This window comes from Ceratosolen solmsi, unplaced genomic scaffold (genome assembly GCF_000503995.2).
Source record: "Ceratosolen solmsi marchali unplaced genomic scaffold, CerSol_1.0 scaffold13, whole genome shotgun sequence".
Taxonomy (NCBI): Eukaryota; Metazoa; Arthropoda; class Insecta; order Hymenoptera; family Agaonidae; genus Ceratosolen; species Ceratosolen solmsi.
Window position 1 is genome coordinate 10,481,749 of NW_011948418.1, and position 22,402 is coordinate 10,504,150.

Consider the following 22,402-nt stretch of genomic DNA (forward strand, 5'->3'; position numbering starts at 1 on the left):
TCTTTCACTCGTGTACATTCTTTGTTTTCTTTGTTTTTTTCTTTTCTTTTAGAATATACCGCACACACGCAAACACACGCAATTACAATTCATGAAAATCAGCTTAATGGTTTTTAGGATATGCCCCACTTACGATATGTCTGTTTTTTAGTTAAGATTCTTAACAAATTTCCCTTTTACTTCGCAATTCTTTGATCGCTTGTTTATTCAGGTACCTTTAAACGTTTTACGAAACTATAGTAGTTGTATTGGATATAAATAAAAAACGAAAATATCGAAAAATTAACCATTTGTTTTTATATTATATACTGCAGTTTCGATTTTCTCTTTGAATTTTTTCTTTATTTATATTTACTTCAATTTTTCATTAAAAATCATATCCCGTAAGACCTATTCTTTGCTTTCGATTACAAATAAACGAAACTAAAAATAAAGCGGATAATAGTTTTATTTATATAATAAAATTAATGAATTTAAATTTTTAATAATTTGAATTTATCGTGCTAATATATTAATGCTTTATATAACAAATTAACTCTAATTTTTGTAAATAATTCTTTTGATAGGGCTATTGAATACATTGTTTATTCTTTACAAATTTTCAAATCATTATAAAATTATTACTTTTTACATTATATTAAATATATTTAGACATTTATAATAAGTATTTGTTGAACATCATTTTTATCTTATATTATCCTTATATGACGAAAAAGAAGAAAATGAAAGTAATTTATAAGAATGCATTTGTTTAATTTTACTTTCACAAGGACTATGTAAAGCAATGCATCAAAGCAAAAAACAATTGGACCAATTAGTATAAAACAAAAATTTACTTTTAGAAATAATGAATACTGTAAATTTAAACATGTTTTTTCTTTACAATTATAACGGCTAAATAATAAAAAATTAGATAATCTATTTAAGTCCATGCGTCAATGCATGTAGGTTATTATATTCAACAAATGCACAGTCTTATTTGGAAGAGACGAACACTTAAGAGTTCAACCCGATTGATTATAAGTCAATAATTATTTTATCTACATTATTTTAAATAAGAATTTGGTTTAATTTATGTTGAAAGAAAAGAAATATAATAGCAGTACTACGAGGCGACGATATTCGATAATCATATCGGTATTATTGGGAATAAATTAAAATGAACCATTTCATTAAACGCAATTTAATGCCACTACGAAACGTGTTTTTCGTGTTTTTCGAACATCAATTACGTACTCTTAGGCATATGCATAAATTCCTTCAACTTTCTTTATTAAATTACATTGCAATACCTTACTCAAATATAAAATTACAAAGCAAAGTATGTACTTCTATCATTATTCTCTTAATATTTTTTATTTATGTTTTTTTTTTTTTTTAAATAGTTTTTAATTCATGTCCGAAAACTTCTACAGCGTCTGTTTTGCCAATATTTCAATATTTAAAATTTACATAATCAACCATCATAGCTTTCCTCTTTTTTAAAATTTTAACTTGATGTCATATCTCGGAATTTTTACTTTCTTCTTATTACCGATTATCTGACAATGATGAACAAATGTTTATATGAATGAACTTTTTATGAAATATGTACCCATGGAAATGTATATTGAAAAAAGGAATTTGAAAATACCTTAGAAAATTGTTGAGAAATGAGACTCTAAAATCTAAAATTATTCTTGAATTCACGATTGTTATTTTATCTATAATACTTAGCTTTTTCAATGAATTTATTCAAATTATATTAATGATTTCAAATAACATTACCATTTGTCAATCTGAGATGCCACTAATATGAAGCAGACAAATTAAAGAAATTAGTTGATTTGAAATTTAAAATTCATAGAAACGAATGTTGAAACAGATTAATCAAAATCTTAATTATGAAAAATACAGAAAACAAATACAAAGTAATGCTTTATTGTACAATTTAAATAATAATAATAATAAAAATAATACTGAAAATAATATCAGCAGTAAGAAAATATAAGTAGATTTATTACTGAAAGTGATGAATAACACAATGTCATCGATTATCTTATCCAGTTGAAACAAATTACAGTAAGAAAGTTTATTGTTATTGAAAACAATAAAATAATAAACAATAAAATTAATGTGCTTTTGTGGAAGCAATCAAAGAAGATTACCTTCAGCAGTTTTAAAAACACAAAATACAACATTGACGATTAGAAAATTTTTGCAAATTGCAATAAATTCCTCGGAACAAAGATGACATACTTGAAACTAATTGGATTTCTATGATAATTAAATTAAATAATACTGCAAATTGATGAAATAGTATTTTTACTATTTGTAGAAGTATATTTGTAGAAGAGTAAAACTCATTAGTAGTGAAAATAACTATATGTATAATGTAATTTCCATTAATTAATAAAAAAGAAATGTCAATGCTGTAGAAACAACAATGTAATTATTGTAAAAATTAAAAAAATGAAATAATTGGCAAAACTAGCTATAAAAAAACTTGCATAATTTTTCGGCTACCCATACATAAATAATACATCAGACTTTTATCATTCGATCGACAATTTCGCCATTTAAGCGTTACAATATTATACATAAAAGCCTCACTAAAATCGCACCGAAGGCTTGGGATTTACATATAATTTTTTATCCCTTCCTTTTAAAGTTGTAATAAATTGTAGTACTAATATTTTTTTTATGTATATATATAAAATATAAGGCCGCCTCGTTTCTTACACTGACTAGATCAGTTTGATATACAAATTACATATATACATGTGTGTTTATATATATATATATATATATATATATATATATATATCTGCATATATGTATATTTTTTAAATTCTTTATTTATACATGTATATACAAATAACCTCTCTTCAGCTTGGCAATCTCCACATGTATTATTTTTATTTATTTGATCAAGAATTGATTTCTTAACCATTGTTAGCAACAAAAATACATAACTCTTACTCTCAGTAAAATATATTATTTCCGTATTTCTTCTGAAAACATACTATCGAATTACTAAGCATATATGTTCAAAGACATTTTCCTGAATACGAAAAATGTGTTTAAAGTACTTTTAACGGAAGGAAATATTCCTGTGTTCTTATTTTATAGGTGTATTTTCTGATAGGCCTTACTAGGCTCTGAATTTTTATATTATCATAGAAGACTTTTTTATTTATTTATTAACTATCTCATATGATGATTTGACACTGAATTGACACTAATGGACGTTGTTCTTAGGAAGATGTAGGAAGGCAAAGGATAAACAAAATTATTAGGTTTCTTTAATTAGCATACATAATGACAGAACATTTTGCTATTGATTATTGATAATAAATAATACTTTGTATCAATATAGTGAATTGATATCGTTAATTTTAATAGCTTAATAAAGTATATTATAAAAAACTTGAAATTATATATAATGCAAAATTTACAAATGAAAATTATTTGTTAGAATTTAATATTTAATTATTAATTTCATTATACTATTCTATACAATGAAAATTAAAAATAAAAAGCCATATTCAAAAATATATCGGATTCCTTATTTCCATATTACGCAAATGGTATGCATTCTTGGTATTCAATTAAAATATTTCCAATAATTATTTATTTAAATAAGTCTAAATCATATCTATTTTAGTCTAATACTTTTTATTTATATAAATTAAAATAAACTCAGTCTAATCTTCTAACATTTACAAGCTTTGTATCTAAATAATCCACTTAGTCAAAAAAAAAAAAAAAAAAAAAAAATCAATAACAAAATGTTAATACGCCACAATTTGCAAGTAATTTTTTTGTAATATTAACATGAAACATATAATCTGATTGAAAGTATCTCCAATGCCAACAGGACGGAGCTACCGAACTAGGAACTACTTAAAACCGATAACAATGAAGTGATTTTACAAAATATTTCCATCTTATACTTTTGACACGAAAACTTTTTCACTACGCATGTTATATATATGTATATATATTACTGTTGGCCAACCAAATAATGAAAGTAGATTAATCATATAAAAGAGTTCATATAAAATTAAATATAATGACTTAATAGGTAAAGTGCTTTATTTGCGATTAAAAATCATGACGGGCGGATAGCAGCAAATAAAATAATATTACCTAATGAATTAGATTTGATTTTCGAGTTTGCTGATTCGACGATCGTTTAAGCGAAAAATATCGTAAAATAATGGAGTGTACGTGTACAACTGAACCGAGGAGTGTAAGAAGAAAGTTTATGTAAAAAATTTAAACTGAATGCTCTGAATACTACATTTATCATTAGAGTAATGCTTGTGTTGATTATATCACGACACTAAGCACAATTAATCTACTTTGTAGTAAGTTTCAATTAGATTATTAGAGTTTTTAATTTATTCCAATCTAGTGATCCATTACAGATTTTAACTAAATTTTTTGCAATTAGACAAAAGACAAAAAGAAAGTGTAACACGAGTAAATGCAAGTGCGGATGTGTTTAATTCAGAACAGCCAATACGTATTAAAGCGCGCTCGCGCACATATTTGTATTTATGATTGTGTTTTTACAACACATATGTATATAATGATCGGGCGTTTCCGAACGAATATTGGAAAAGCAAAGGAGTACATACAATTTTATTAATTGCAGCTACTACACCCGGAAAAATCGATAACATTAGATCAGTAAAAGAAAATGGAAATATAAATAGACGTACTTGGTTTTAATATAGAACAGTTACTGATTAGTTACCGACAGCACCATAATCACTCGACAAACAATATCATGAGAGTCTATACTAGCACTTCAATTTTATTTTTTATTCGTCATTTTGAAAGCTTATAAGGACGAGATCAAAATAAAATGCCCTTGAAAGGGACCAGCGACGTGCGCACGACCGGCAACTTGAAATAAAAAGTACGACAGATAATCAATATCGTGTTGCCTGCCCTCTGTTAATGTTCATCGATATAAACACTATTCAACATCTTGCATAAGTATGAAAGTATTTCAATGTAACACAACGTAGTTCCACTAAGCATAATTGAATTCGTATATATATATATATATATATATAAAGTCCGCCCGCCAATTATAGTTTACGCTTAATACTCGTACTATTCTCTGCAAAGAATTCTTCCGTTATATATGAAATAAATATATTTGGTTAAGATCATTATTTATATTTCATTGATATAGCTAAAAGCACTTGTGCAAAAATATAATCCATAATGATATAGAGACAGTAAAATGAATCATTTATTTTTAATAAATTAAAATATAAATACGCATGGTATGCTTTTTTATGGTAGTAATTTAGATGTTGTTTTTGAAAAGTTTTTTTTTCAAAACATTCAGCAACCTTATTTCCAATTCAAATTTCACCATCATTGCATGTCAATATGCATTTATGACAAAAAAGAAATATAATTCTGTGAAATTATTAGTTTAAAATTCCTATAATATGAAACAAATTGTAAAATTTCTATATGTAATAGGTTTTCCTAGGGCAATATGTATTTCAATTGTCAAGTATAAAATTGAAATAGATTTTTCGTCGCCAGCGACAGAGTACTGGTTGTGTTAGTTATACAATTACTTGGAGTATTGTAATCAACAAAAATTCACCGCCTGCATCGCAGATAACGAAGATGTTGAATCCAAACACATTCAATATAGATTTAATGATGAAGTTTCCACCTGAGATATTTGATAATTTTCTCATTGTTATTGCCAATAAAAAGCTAGACGTTGTTCATAGATTAGAAGCGTCTAGATTCTAAATGCTCATTAACGAGAGTAAATTTCGTTAATATCTTTCGAGGATATGACATTGGATTAAATATTTTTTCCGTAAGCTGTAATTCTCCCATTGGAATAAATTAAATAGCTGGATTTTTATGCCATCACTGGCTCGAGTTCCTGAATATAAATTTCACGAGCATCTAATAGTTGATCTTACGCGTTATATACTTCCGCCAAATGATTTTATAAATCTATCGATTCAATTTATTTATTTGATGCCAACTCGATCGTGTACCGCACTACAATGACATATCTTGTTAAAGCCTATTATCGATCACTTTTTGATCACTAATACAAAACGTTTGTATCAATCATATAAACGTCAGTCTGATAACTCTGTGGGATTCAAATATATTCAATTTGCTTCTCCTATTTTCATTAACAATACTCGTTATATGAATAAGTAAACATGATGCTATAATGACTCATAGAAATATATAATATTAGCATTTGAAACTCGAGTATCGATGGGCCTACAAAATTTGAAAATTGCAAAATCTATTTTCGTTATCTAAAAATTAGAAAGAAAACTTGGCTAATAATCGGATTTACCTGCAAGACAAACCCCGTCAACAATTCAGCAAACACATTGCAAGTCAGAATGTTAGAAAAAAAGATGACCAATTACATTTGTTTTTTGTGTTTTCATCATCATTAAGAATATTAATTGTTTTAAAACATTCGAGAATCATTTTTCGTTAATGCAATGGGATTTACAAACGTTAGTGAAAAAGCCTTATAATGCGTATTCTTACTAGGCAAATGTATTTTGTTACCACATCTTTCTTTTTACTGAATTAGAAATGCGAAAATGAAATTTTTTTTTTAATCAACAAAAATTTTTTTATTAGAACGATGTATTATGTATTATCAATTAAAGATCAGACGTAATTATTTTATCTAATAATTTTATCTAATTCCATTATGTGAATGCGCAGCCATATTTCGACCCTCATCCACATACATCATTTTACACTACGAGACACCGGGTTTCTTATTCGGGTATATTTCACACCTCAAAACTATTTGCGCCGCAAAAATTTTTAAAACCGACTTCAATACATTTAAATCACCAAAAATGATACGATCCTTTAATTATGAACTATGTTCTCTCTCTGTTTTTTTTCCGGGGCTTTATCTAAAATAACTTACAGTACCAAGGCTTCAAATTTCATAGATTGCTTTCACTAAGCTTTATTATACTATTCACGTATACGAAAAATTCGATTACAAATAACATTTATGCATTGTTTAATTACTTTCAAAACGATGGTTGAAATCACCTGCATAATTGGATGTTGTTGAAGTGATAAATGTACTCGAAGAATAAATTAGAGCATGAATTAATTATATTAATTAATCGAGCATAAAAAAAATGTTATCGATAATCAAAATGGTCTAACCTCATTATGTATGTGTACGTATATATATATATATATATATATATATATATATATATATATATATATATATATGTATACCATTTTTAATTTTATGACGTAATTTTAATTGCGTACTTTAATCAATGAATCCAATCCCGTTTCTCATTAATTTGGTCCTAATACTTAGTAATCGCAGTGTCCCATTCAGTTAATATTTTCGAAATAGCATTTAAAATCGAATTAATAACTTCTCATCATCATTATAGTTATACATTCCAATTGGATAAAACGAAAATCCTTAATGTTGTACTAGCGACACCATGAAAAACATGAACATTTGCGTAATAATGAAGAAAATTCATGAAAATTATAATTCACATAGAATGTTAGTTGGGAGACCAATTGACAACAAACACTCGATTAATTCGACAATCTGCATACAGAATTAAATGGGTCGATTAGATTCGTCACAATCAGTAATTTTAATAAATAGGCTGGAAAGATTGTGGCACATGAGTGGAAAATGATCAAGAAAAAACCAAGAAAAAAATTCTTATTGATTTCACCGCCTTTCGCAAGATAGTTACTTTATATGTCATTCAAAGATAAACCTTATTAAAGACCCGTTTGAAAAATTAATTAACATTTCATAAAGTTGTGTAAATATTGAACATATTCAAACAAGTTTCTATTTTCATTTTTATAAAATAAAAAAAAAAAAAAAATCCAAGTTTTTATAATGAGAACAAATTTTTTGTTTAACTTTTATGTTTAAATACATGTTTACTATGGATACGATAAAATTACTCTCGAAGAAACGCGTTAACAAAAACAAATAGACTTAAGGTAAATTACTTAATTCTATTAAAATACATTATATTTGATTACTAGAAGCTTAATAATATTGTTTAAATAAAAAATTAATAATTAAAACTTATTTGAACAACGTAATTATAACAATTAAGTTTGTCGATTCAAAAGTTACACAAATATGAATTTAATTTTTCAAGATTTATGTACAATTTATAATTAAATACGATAGATAATTTAATAATTTAAATTTAATTCAAATAATCGTATGCTTCGTTACGGCTACCAATGCTTATTAATCAAATAAATGACGCAAAGTAAAAGTAAAAAAAAAGATGAAGAATTACCTTGAAAAGAATACTAAGTTGTACTTTTAAATATATTAACAAATTAGCTGGGGTGTTACTTCCAGTTAATTTTTTGTCAAAAATTTATTTTAGATATTATAAAAAGTTTTGCAATTGCTGAAAAAAATTCAAACAATAATATGGGTAAAGAATTGTTTTAAAGCTTACAAGCTCATTTTTCAATCCGAAAATTATTAATTAATAATATTTATCTAACACAAACAAATAGTTTCAAATTATAATATTATGGTGAAAATGAGTAAGAATAAGTTTTGTTTACATAAATAATTTTAATTCAGATGTAGTTAAATAAGGAAAAATTGTTTACTATTCAAATTGTTGCGAACAACCAAGTATTTTATGTATCCCCAAGTGTACAATAAATCTTATATCGAGATATTATTAAAAGTATTATGTAAATTTATGAAAATTTTAAATTTTCACGATCATAAATCCTTTCGAAAATCTAAAATTCATTTCTAAAAAGCCGATTTATAATTATTCTACACTGATAATTTTCTTTATAAATAAAATTAAAAAATTAAAAACATTAGTATTTGAATAAATGATTCGAGAAATGAACCTCTAAGTCTTAAAGCATTCTTTTCTTATACATCTTTTATCAATTTTTTAAAACTAATTTCAAAACTTTTTATCATAACTTAAAAATTAACTAAAATGCAGCCGTTGTAATTCAATTGGCAATGCAATTAAAGAAAATTCAGCAATTACTGTAAATCCTTTACCTACTTTTACGAAGGGCAAAGTCAATAAGAGGCGCGACGAAAGGATACGCATAAAGCGATAAGATAATTAAAGTAGCCACGAAGAAGTGTGGCGCGTCAATTAAAGCGCAATCCCGATTAAAAATCGGCCAAAGATTATTAAGAATATAGTTCGAGCCCCGTACACACATACACACACGCACGCACGCACGCACGCACGCACGCACGCACGCACGCACGCACGCACGCACGCACACACACACATCGCTTATCTACCAAAATTTCTGGAGGCGCATTTTCTTACTCGTCACTTTTTATCGAACAGGGGCAGCTTACTTCGCACCGCCCCTTCACAAACGACGAGCCTCTGGACGGCGCTTATACTGCAGAGGGGCGCACTTCCGTCGAGCCTCGCCCTCAGCAGCGCGATCCTACTTGGCGCGACGACCTCAAGTCCGTGCTCGCCGAGCTTGCCCGCGCCGGCTTGCTTCCTCTCGAAATAATCCACGATCTTGGCGATGGTCTTGCTCGAGGGTCCGAGTCTATCGAGCCTGTCCTCCCAGCAGGTCGAGTCGCCACCTCCGAGGCTCGCTATGTCCTCGCTAGAATCCGTGTAAATGGAGCTCGTGCGATGGTCGTCGAGGAGAAAGAGACTGGAGGCCGCGGAACTGCTTAGAGTCGAGGCGTGACGACGATTTGGAGGCTCTGGACTCAGATCCTCGCCCACGCAGCTCCAAAAACCGGACTCGCAGCTTCCGCGCCGATGGGGCTCCCATCCATCTCGAAAGAGTGGGTGTGCAAAGAGGTTGGCCGCTCCGATCTTCGTCGACACCTGCGTTGCACAACATTCACATTGTTTTTGAAATTGTTAGCCGTTTCGCTATTCAGCAATTTTGAAGTATTGCATTTCCAATCTTTAAGTCCCGCTATTCCGTATATTATCATTATCATTATCATTATCATTATCATTATTATTATCGTTATTATTATTATTATTATTATTATTATTATTATTATTATGATTATTATTATTATTATTACTATTATTATCGTTATTATTATTACTATTATTATTAAGCATAGCTTGTTGATCCATAAACGTGGACTTATGGTAAAACAATCGAATGAAAATTATAATTGCATTTTTTTATAAATCAATTGTATAATTTAACGACAATAGGTTGTAATGCACCAAAACTAAAATATACGACTTAACAGGCAATACATTAAAGGGAGTTTAAAGAAAAGCTTGCCAAATCAAGCATATTCTATCCAACCTATTCAATAAAAGTCGACCAATGAATTAAAATTAAAAATAAAAAATCAAAACTAAAGGGATAATACATCGATGAGTATAGTCAAGCTTATAATGTAATTTCGCAATATACAATGCAATTGAATTGACGATTTCTTCAATTTGTTTAGGCGACATTTATAAGTTTATATCCTCATATATAATGTAAGAATTAAGGGCCAATTCGATATTAATGATAATAGTCGAGTAAGGGTGATTAATAGTGCTTCCGAGTATTATTTAACGTACATTAAATACAGAGCATTTGTTAAGCGCCAAAAATTCGCCGCTCCTCAATCCTCTTATCGCGCAATGTCAATTAAATGCATTATACTTTGTCGTGAAGGTAGAAGGACCGCAATTTCTAGGCACCGCAGTGTACGCAAAATGCCAGCATCCTCACCTTCCTCTCCCACTTCTTTCTGGCCGTGGGGCTGCTGGGCTCGGAGCTGGGCTTCTTCCTCTCCAATATCTTGGCGATACTATCGTTCTGCGCGGCGAGGGGCTTGAATTTTCTAATGCCAGCCTCAGCGGCGCCTTGGCCGACGTCCTCGAGCGACGTCAGCTCGAGGCAGCTGGAGAATAGATCGCCGAGTATCTTCTTGACGCCGCCGAGTGCGTGGAAGGGATTGGCCGTCATGGGCCGGTAGTGCGGATCCCTACGGCTGGCCAACTCGGCGACTCGTCGTGCCGAATGACACCGGGCCTTATCGCAGGGGGCCGTAGGGTTCGCGCATGCGCGCGCGTCCGCCGAGTGGCTCCGAAGTCTCGTGGTACGGCGGCTCATCGGTCGGGACTGGCGTACGATCTCGATGCTCGATATCAGCTCCTGGTCCACCGACTGTCGCTTGTTCGGGTTGGCTTTCGTCTCGTCCTCGTGAGCTGTGATCAGGTTGTCCAGCGTCTGCACGATCTCTGGGAATGTTGGTCGGGAGCGAGGCTCGTACTGCCAAGAGCAACACTTTACATTAATATTATGTCTTTTGTGGGATCGGGATAGTTGAAATTTTTCGATTCTGTAGGCCATTTGGCTATTGTTTTGCTTTTTCAATATTTTTTTTTTTTTTTACATACAGTATATAAAAGTATATAAATTATGAATAAAAGGAAAGGTTATTCTAATATACATACATGCAGCTCGCGTATTAAGAATTTGCTTGCAATTTAGCCGAACGAAACTATTATAATATGGCCATTCGTTGAATGACACATTTCATAATGTATGAGACTCACCCACACAATGTGTAACTACAATACTTCGACATATGTCACTTAGTTTATTATTATCGATTCAAAATTACTGATTAAATGAATTTGTTACATTTTACTCGTTCGATACGCGTTGTATTCAATTTAGTAATTAAACCCGAGTAAGGAATATTAATTACCAATATCCCTTCCCTCCCGCCCAACGTTGTTTATTGAAAAAATAAAGTTAGAGAAAATATAGAGTTGAAATTCTCCCGAGTTTGGCTTTAATAAATACATATCTAACGATGTGAAAGAATTGTGCGGAAGCTTAACGATCTTTAAAACAAATTCAAGCATTTTATGTGACTAAATGAAAGCTTAACTTAATTATTAGATTGGCAATTATTTTCAAGTTTTAAGGCAATCGAAGCCATTAAGTATTGGAATCTATATACTTTGTAAATATCAAACTGCTGTATTTAATTTTGATGCCAATGAGAAAGAAAGCAAAGAAATCACCCATAATAAGTAATACTACTACTAATTAAACATTGTCATTAATCTCACCGATGAATTAATTTATAATAATAATTAAATCAACTCCATTATCTGCGATTAACGTGAAATTACTTCTCGGGTATCATGAGTTACACTCTTACTTATCAAATTTATACGCATTTAATTGTGCTTCTATCCAATATTTAAGCATTTCAACATTTCCAATAAACCATGTCGACATGAATATTACATAAAACAGTCTAATGTTACTATAGTTTTACTATAGGCGATTAAATACTTCGTTGAAAGATTAATATTTAGAATTATAATTACAGATCATTGACTTTTCTATCAACGTTTTAAGATGACAAACGATTATGCCTGATTGTTTACCAGCATAAAGCATTATCCATTGAATTTCATTTAAAGTCAAATTCGCTTATAAAATGCGATATTCAAGTAAATTTTCTCTAAAAAAAAAACAAAAAACCACAAAAAATTAAATGAGTTTCGTGTATCTTTGTCAATAATATACCGATTGAGCATAATTGTAGAAATTTGGATTGTACACCTATTGTATGTCGGGCAGCTGCTACATCACACGATGACGCCTCAATACAATGACTACTATTGCTTTAATTAATCGTGACTAACGAATAGCGCCAATGCAGTGAAATTCATTTACCGAGAATCAATGATACTACAACACATCTATGGCATTATACAGTGCATTGTCGTATGTGACGAGGCAGGTGCTGGCATTACAAGCGCAAATGGCAGAGCTCGTAAGTGCTATTTAGAGAGCAGAGGGAGTCATGGGGAGGAAACGATGTCAAAGTCAGAATTCTAACTCAATAAATGTTATCGCTATCGTGGCATTTGGTCAGAGACGAGGCCACGCTACGGCTATTAAAATATCGGTATCCGATCGTACTGAACAATAACCGTGGCAGTGCTATGAAGAGAACGATGATTAAAATAAAAGTACTAGGATGAGCATGGAGTTCAGTGACCGGTCCTAGGCACTTTCACGCCCGAGCTTGACATTGGCGATGGGACGAGCGCTTACCAACACCGTCTCGTCCCGTACACTTCTTGCCCGCATATTCTCAGCTCGGCCCTCCACCACCTCGTAAAATCTTAGAATAAAGGAAGTCGCGAATGGCGCAATAGCGGTAGAGACTTACCGTGCAACAGTGGAAGGCAAGTTGAAGGAAGGCCGGCGGGGGATCGGCGGCCGCACAGATCTCCGCCACTGCCAGGTAGTCGAGGCCAAAGTTGTCGGATCTCGGGAGCACGTCCGGGTCGGCCGGCACCCTACCGATTAGCTCGCACACGACGATCCCGAATGAGAATACGTCCGACCTGTGATCGTACCACTGACCCTTGAGGCACTCGGGCGACATCCAGTATGGACTCCCCACGGTGCTCAGTCTGTAGCCGGTGCTCGGTTCCGGGATTTTGGCGGCGAGGCCAAAGTCCCCGACTACGGCAGTCAGCTCCTCGTTTGCCTCGTTCCTCTTCACCAGCACGTTCTTGGACGTGAGGTCCCGATGAAAGAGGCCCTTGCTGTGCAGATAGGCCATGCCGCAGGACGTGTCGCGGGCGAGTTTCATGCGCGTTAGGTGCGGTAGGGGTGTATGACGCGACATAATAAGCTGCTCCAGACTGCCGCTGTTTATGTACTCCGTCAGTGCGTGGAGTTGGCCCTCGTGGACGCAGACACCCATGAACCTGGAGACGGAAGGAAAGTAGTGCTAAGTCGGTCGTTTGCCAACGTTCCGCCCTTTTATTTATTGCTCGCTTGGGCTGCCTCCCTCTGTATGGGTTACGAGTTCACAATGTTTTTCATTGTCCACTACACCGACAATTCACACGAACTTTTACGTATCGAATAAATTTGAGGCCATTTTTTATAGACCCGAATGCTAATGATCAAACTAGCCTAAGGAAGTTTTCGATTTATAAAAAAAAAAAAAAAAAAAAAAAAAAAAAAAAAAATAATAATAATAATAATAATAATAATAATAAATTAAATAACATCCGTTCGATAGATATAGACATGAAATAATCATTATTCGAATGGACGTGGCTTAACAACGGTTAAAATAAACAACTTTTTTTCCTAGAGATATCGATATTTGAAAAATTATGCGTAGCGTTGAAGCTTTATAAAGTATAAGACAATAAAATCGGTATATAAATATATATATATATATATATATATATATATATATACACATTTATTTATTAATTTACTTATTTATTCTTTTGATAATAAACTAATTAAGCAATTAAAAATACATTTTTCAAAATATGTTAATTTTATACAACTTTCTCTTATTTTTGAAAGTATCGGTCTCTTATCATTAACCGAGTCTTAATTTTTATGAAGCAGTTTTCTCCATATATTTAAATTCAACTAAAAAATAATTATCTATCTAAAATATATGGTCGAGTAGAAATTAAATAAAAAGTATACAACGGCGTCAATTGATTTTTTATGATTTTCTTTTCATGCGCTTTCCTCGTATTTCGTCTTTCCTTATACATAATTGGAATATTTAATTAAAAACATTATAAATAAATTTGTTTACTGTCTTATATAATATTATCGATAAATACAATGAAGTTTATTAAAATTGTTATTTTAAATGAATTGTGAGTTTGAATTGTTCTTCAAAAATTTATTTAAATGAAATATTTTTTGAATTTGATAAAATTATTGTAAAATCGTAGTTAATTAGCTGAAAGTATTTTAAACCAAATTTGAACTTTGTAATGCATAATCTTTAATTTCAAAATAAATATATTTTTATTAAATGCATTTGCATTTTCAGATTGCATATAGATTATATTATGACGTGTCAATGATTTTTTTTATATTTCCTAATCAACATTCACGAGTTTTGTAAAAACGGATACTAATAATTAATGCAATTATGAATAAGGTCATTAATTCACTTGTTTTTCTTAATTTCAATAATAGCACATAACTAGTTTTACTAAAATAAATATTTTAATTGGATCATTGCGCATTTCAATATTTAAATGTACAGAGCCGTTTCTTTCTGCTATACTTAACTTCATGGACGTTATATTTGGTTTTTTTTTTCTTCACATAACTAATATTATATAAAATAACGTTATAATATTATGGCTTTTTATTTCAGTTAATTTTCTCTTATATTGTATAACGAAACTCATATCTAAGAAAATTATCTTTTCTATATAAATACAAATTACCGATATTTTGCTCTATCTCAACATCTACTCTCTAACTGCATTAAAATACAGTTTTTAGCCACCAACCCCATTCGCAATGTATATAAGGTGTAATTGATAGTGTTCGAATTATTAAAAGCGTTGAAAATAAATTTGCAATCAAAGAGGCTCACTTTAGTGCCATAAACTCCGTTATAATTAAATTACTTAAAACTGTATAATAATACATTAAAAATATTTGTATGTGTTTCTCACATTTATTCGAATCTTATTTCTAAAATTTAGATGATACTGTCGCATATCGAGAATATCGAGATTGTATTGCAAGTATTTTCATCTCGGTCTCATTAATAATTATTTTCGTTTAATAATGTAAAAGTTAATTTATTTAACGAATAAAATCAGATCGATAAATTTACCAAAGGATTAAAAACTTTGCTACACTTGTAATATATATTAAATAGCACCGACACACAGACATCATCTAAACTGAATTCAGTCAACTAATTGATTTTCCTATATAATTAATAATATTTAAACTAAAAGATCCCGTTCAAATGAAAGCAATGCCTGATAATTATCTAATTTAATAAAGTTTCTTATCAATCGAAAGATATCGAAATCGAAGGCCAACAATAAGAGAATACATTGATTATTGTAGCTTAATAGTCCATTTGAACAGCACCGTTATAGCCTTCACTTATGCTAATATTCATCGTAAACATTCGTCTAGAAATAGCACAAAACAGAGAAATGAGACCATATATCTCCGTATTAAATGTCCTTATACTTAATCCGGCATTTTTAACGGACAGCCTGATATTAAAAGAATTCATTATTAATCGGGCGTATAAATATAATTTCTTATCGTCTTCTTAGCATTTCATACTTTTCTAGTGCGCATCGTTGCTGTAATATCGGACTCGAAAGCGCTAATGCAGTAGTAATCAGCTCTTGACTTAACGACATTCTATTTCGAAGCCACAAAGACGATCGAAAGAAACAAAGATATATATATATATATATATATATATATATATATATATATATATAAATTCACAGTAGGAGAGAGAAAGATGTATACGTCACCTCGTAATCCACTTCCGTATAAAGTCCGTAGCCTTCGAGTGACTTTATGGTCGAAACCGAAGGTCTTCGAACCACTTGTGGCCTGTAGAACGAAGCCAAGCATTCCATGCACTTCCAACTTAAACTAATACAAGTACGCTTTTCTTTTAAGTACTTACTTTATTTTATTCTTGTATTTTATTTACGTTTCCTTTCACAAATGGACTTTAATTGTTTACGAGGCCTCGATTAAAGTTTTCATAGTCTTCAAAATGAGTGACATGAACATCGTGATATCTTACACGTACGCATCGTTTCAACAGGGAAAGTTTCAATAATTAAATAGAATTCAATTACTATATCTAATGGTACTTTATTTATTTAATATATATATATATATATATATATATATATATATATATATATATATATATATATAGTATCTTTTTTAGTAAATAGCGTCTGGTGTTCTACTAAATTAAATGTTTCTCAATGTTACTTATTGTATATTACGTAAGTTCTACCGAATACAATAATAAGTAATATTAACAAAGCCTAAATTTTTATTCATAAAAGTTTTAATTTATAAAGATTTTAACTGATGGAATATTATATTCTTTAATACTTTAAATTAATTAAAACATAGTTAAAAAAATTAATTAATTAAAAACAATTTATTATTATTCTTTAAATAAAACGTATACATTTTTTCGTGCATTTTATTAACTGATATGTGATTTGATCTGTCAACTAAAAGTGTAATGTTCCGACGATAAAAAAGGAAGGAATTAATATAAAAAAATGTGTCTGCTCGCAACCGCGAATCGAATCGAATCAGGCTAGCTGCTGAGTTCGATAGTGACATATTCAATAAAATATTTTATAAATAGTAGCTTTACACACAGTAACAAGAGCATGATAGAAACACATAGTTATAAAAATACGATCGAACTAATGTTTTAATGAAATTATTATTTTACATTGACAGAATTATGAATTCACAATTGACCAACTGATTTGATTAAACTTAGAATTATATTAACGAATTATGTATGCATTAATTAAGGGTGATATTTATAATTAAATAACATTCTTTAAAGTATACGTGAAATCTGCAAATAAATCGATTGCAATAAATATAAATAATTGCTAAAAATATTACTATTAATTAAATAATTTATGTTTAATCGATATTTCAAACATTAATAATGAAAGTTATAATATTTGCATTAAATATATATGGTATTTCTAAATTTTATGAAGCAGCAAAAAAATAAAAAATAAAAAAAATTTAACTAAATAAAAAAAGAAAATTTGCAGTAGATGTAAGTAAATATTTTTTTCTATGTTTGATGTAATATTGAGAAAAATATCAAGAAATAATTTCATATCCGAATACTACGTTGAAAATCTAATTAACTTTTCATAAGAAGCTCAATTTTGTATTAGGATACGACTTCAGGAAGTAAACAAATTAATTTCATAATCACGTTTTAAAATATAGAATGTCAAAACAGTATAATAATAGCCTTTCTAAAATATTACTATATTAATTATAATATTAAAACGTTAATTTGAAAGAATTTTATAAGACCCACATATTTAATCTATCGAAATTATAAAAAAAATTTTTTATTAAAAATATTGTTCTTATGCATCTTGATTACTAGTTATTAAACTAAAGAAATAGACAATAGCATCGTATAAAGTATGTAATGTAATTACTCTGGCAATTTGTCTGTCATACTTAAAATTAATTACAATCATTAAATGCGAATGAAAAAGTGGCACAATTTTTATTGCTTCATCTAATCTTGTTAGAAATCGATGCATTAAGATATCAATTTGATGCTCTCACAAAGATTTACAGTGAAACATATTTCGACACATCATACGACAATGCAATTAACAGTATTGCTATATTTTCCATTATTTCACTTATAAATATTATGTATGTAATATTTTAAAAGCAATTACAAGCTTTCTTAATTTTTTTTTTTTCTTATTAATTGACATATTATTGAATTGTAGTAAAATAATGACGTTTATTCGAGCTAAAGTTGGCCAATAATTACTTCTTTCTACATTTATCGATGATAAATATCGGTAATGTTAGAAAGATTTTCATGTATACAATGGAATTGGATCATTGTTCAGCAATTTCGAAATTAGGAATAAAAAAATTGCCGTTAAAATGACTTGCTTTCGGAAAATATAATCTAATTAACTTAAATTTATCACAAGCATATACATTTTTAATTCTTTTTATAGATATTTTTAATTGTAAAATACCAAAGCAATTCTGATTAAAAGCGGATATGTGATATCTATCTTAATATTAAAATATCTTAAATGATGATGCGTACGATATATTTAAAAATAAAATTTCAACAAAAACGATCTCTTTCAAAGCTCACGAAAATCTTTATTTACACAAAATCATTTTTTGCATACATAAGGTCTCCTATACTGGAAAGAAGGTAAAACGAACTCTTGGCTCGATTTCAATGTAACTCGGACATCGACGGAGAATAAAAAAGAATTGGAGGTCGCACGTATGCCCGATAGTTATGGTCATCGAAAAAATGCACTTTATCACGTTTTGATTAATCCAATTTTCCTTCGGTAAATCCAAGTAATTTCTACACGCATGTTTCAAACAGTCCGAAATAATTGATCCAGTGATTTTCTTTGAATCAACTCCGGAGCTGCTGCTCTTTCTCTTTTTTCTTTTCGTGCCTCTTATTTTATTTACACGTCGGCATTGTAACTGCAATGTATTGTTTAATTATACTATACGTTTTTTAAGCACATAAGAAGCAGAGAGTCGAGAGTCGAATTTAAAAGGCGTTGTTTGCGCATCGATTGATCTATTTTACCAAATTCGCCTAAGCGAAAGTTTTCACGCTACATGATATAGTGGACCACTTTCGATTGTTCTGTTTTTATATGTGAAAGCACAATGTTCGTATCAATAGTTAAAAATTATGTTTAATTAAATAGAACCTTTTTTCCTTTTTTTATTTATACGTGGTGAGTTTCCTTATGCTAAATACAGGTAAAAATATGTTTGTTAAAAAGAAAATTAGAAAGCTAGTTTTTTTTAGAGTACATCAGTTGTGCAATTCTCTTATTTAATGTGTTAATTAATAGAAAAATCTTTATATATAATAGAGAATAAAACTTAATATTAAATAAAATCGAACAGATAAATCATTAAAAAAAGAAAAAACTATAGAAATTCTTTTTTTCCAAATCAATAGCATTTTTAATTCTTCGAGCAGAGATATAATAAACTCAATTCAACAATTGAAAATATTCAATTCATAAATTATAATTTAATCTATTTAATTATATTTAATCTATCCAAAAATAACGGTATTGGAATATTTGTATATTTACATTATAAAAATACAAACTTTTTTTTTAATTTTATCAATTGAATAAAGAAATCCAACAATACCCTGAATTCTCAATAACGTACACAGACACAATAATATATCTAATAAGTCGAATTAATTTTAAAAATCAAGTACTATTATTATATTATCATATTATTTTTATATTAATATAATAGATGTTAAAAGAAGAAAAAAAAACGTGATGAATGATAAAAGGATAATTGACCTCGTTGAAATATACTAAATACGATATTATTATATAATGGAGGACATTAATAATCACGCGATGTACGAATAAATATAAATAAATAGGAACACCAAATCCAAGAAATTGATTCAGTCACTCGATTCAATATATCAATATACTTATAGAATTCTTTGAAACGACGAAGAATTATTGGAATTGTTTTTTATTTAAAACAAATTGCCGCATCACTAAATCACATACAATGCAGCTTAATCATGAGAAGTCAAGCCATAAATTATAATTATTTGAGGTAAGTACGTATTGCCAAGAACCCATTGGATTAAAAAGCAAAGCATGAAATGTAATAGACATAATAAGCTGCTATCCAACAAACGACAGAGACTAGATTGCGAATTGCACAAGACGAGACGAACTACTGGCGTCGTGAAAATGTAATCGACGATGATGCTTTCATTCAAATTAAAGTTGTCTCTTGATTTCATGGGGGCTTAACTGATGATCGTGCGACATAGATGATTCAAGAGTGAAAGAGAATATTTTTGCCTTTTCTTAACGATAAGAAAATTTCAAGTATAATCGTATGGTAGAAAAGTTTTAGTTTTAGTTTTACAGGTTAATATAGGTATTGAGATTTTCAATAATTATTTTTTATTAATAAGACACTACATGAATAACATATATATGATGAGAATTTTAAATATTTTGTAAAGGTGAAGTCCAATCAATAAAGTTCTTATTATAACGAAGAACTTAATCCATAAAATGGATTAAAACATGGTTAAGTTAAATGTTAGTTGAATACGGAATTTCGGATTAATAGCTCTTTATATATAATTCTCGCTATAAAAAATATGAATATCGAGCGTATCCGATGTAAAATCAAGATAACGGCAATTATCCGTTTATCCCCTTCTAAATTTTGTGACGGACTGCCTAGTCTACATCATAACTAAAATAACGAAGTTTCGTAATACGGAGGCAAATATCGTCGTTAACGAGACTACGAAATATTAATTAAAAAAAAAAAAAAAAAAAATGCAATAAATTGTCTACTATATTTTTCTCACACAAGTGTTAATAATCTGATTTTCTAAATATACTTATATAAATATAAAAAAAGCTTTTTTTAATAAAATATTTGATATAAAATGATTATTACGGAATATCATTAAATATCAAAGTCAATAAACTTTTTTAACACGATTTTCTCTATAAATAGCAGTGAATATTTTAAATTATAATTTAAATTACTGTTTTTATTTACTATTTCGAGGTGAGAAATACTTGCTTTTATTGTTACAACAAACCTTAATATGTTAGGATGACTGAGTTTGTTCATCAGTTGCACTTCCTTGAGCATGTTCGGTCGATTTGCCGGAAGTTGATTCATTTTGAGAACCATTACTTGACCTGTAACTTTATGAGTGACCTGAAAAATTACAAATGAGAGTTATCGATTAGATAGATACATTCATTATACTATAAGAAAATTTATCAAGAATCTCCTTACTTTTATAATAGTAATCTTTTTTATTTTAAATAATCATTAAAAAAAATTAAATTCATAGTTGACTACAATCCTTATACATTATAGGCTTTTCTTCTAAAATAAAAATAATAATTTATCGATCAAGTATGCGAAGTATGATAATGCAGTCACATCTGCATGTATAACAATGAATAGTAATACGAATAACCTAAATGAGTCGTAAAAAAAAAAATAATAAAAAAAAAAAATAAAAATAATAATATATACTTATTACATTTTAAAAATGCATAATATATAAAGACAAAAAATAATTTTATAAATAAATTGAAATATATATGTAACATGCAGATCATAAAGTTAACATTCGTATTAAACTTCATTTGTCTAAAAAATTATTTTACGTATAATTCATATTTATTGATATCAGATTTCTAATGCATTTATAATGAATTTGGACTTTTGATCAATATTTATTCTCTTGAAAAATAAAAGATATAAAATATTTCTTCGATGAATCATTAAAATTTAAGTCCCTACTAATATATATATACAATGTAATCAAATGAAGAGCTATTCAATCACAGATAAAAGTTATAAAAATATTCTTAGATATATGACAATTAACGGTTAAGCATAAATAAAAAATCTATTCATTTAATGTTGAAGAAATGTACACAATATAATACTATAATTATTAAATTACCTAATTTAATTTAATTTTAAGGAATTTAATACTTTAGTCAATTTAATACTTTAAATATTTTATTTTATTTTTAACTAATGAATTATTAACATATTAGAATATACTAATCGCGAAGAAAGTGAATAATAAATGAAGCAAGTATGTTTTCTTCAAAATATAAGCAAGATTTATAAAATAGAAAAAAAAAGTCATTATATGGCTTATTCTTTCTTATAAGCTTTTAAATGAGTCGGTGGAAGAGAAAAAAAATAAAATGCTTGTCGT

At 29.1% G+C, this 22,402-nt stretch overlaps 1 protein-coding gene across 1 annotated transcript in view; it reads right to left on the bottom strand.

The window, feature by feature from the left end:
• Positions 1–9,368: 9,368 nt before the first annotated feature.
• Positions 9,369–22,402, bottom strand: part of cdi (serine/threonine kinase) — a 50,448-nt gene continuing 37,414 nt past the window's right edge. The window contains exons 2-5 of the mRNA XM_011497198.1: positions 21,254–21,375; positions 13,232–13,778; positions 10,759–11,301; positions 9,369–9,893 (exon numbers count right to left, since the gene is read on the bottom strand). Coding sequence (XP_011495500.1) covers positions 9,369–9,893; positions 10,759–11,301; positions 13,232–13,778; positions 21,254–21,375 — 1,737 coding nt within the window. The remainder of the gene's footprint in view (positions 9,894–10,758; positions 11,302–13,231; positions 13,779–21,253; positions 21,376–22,402) is intronic.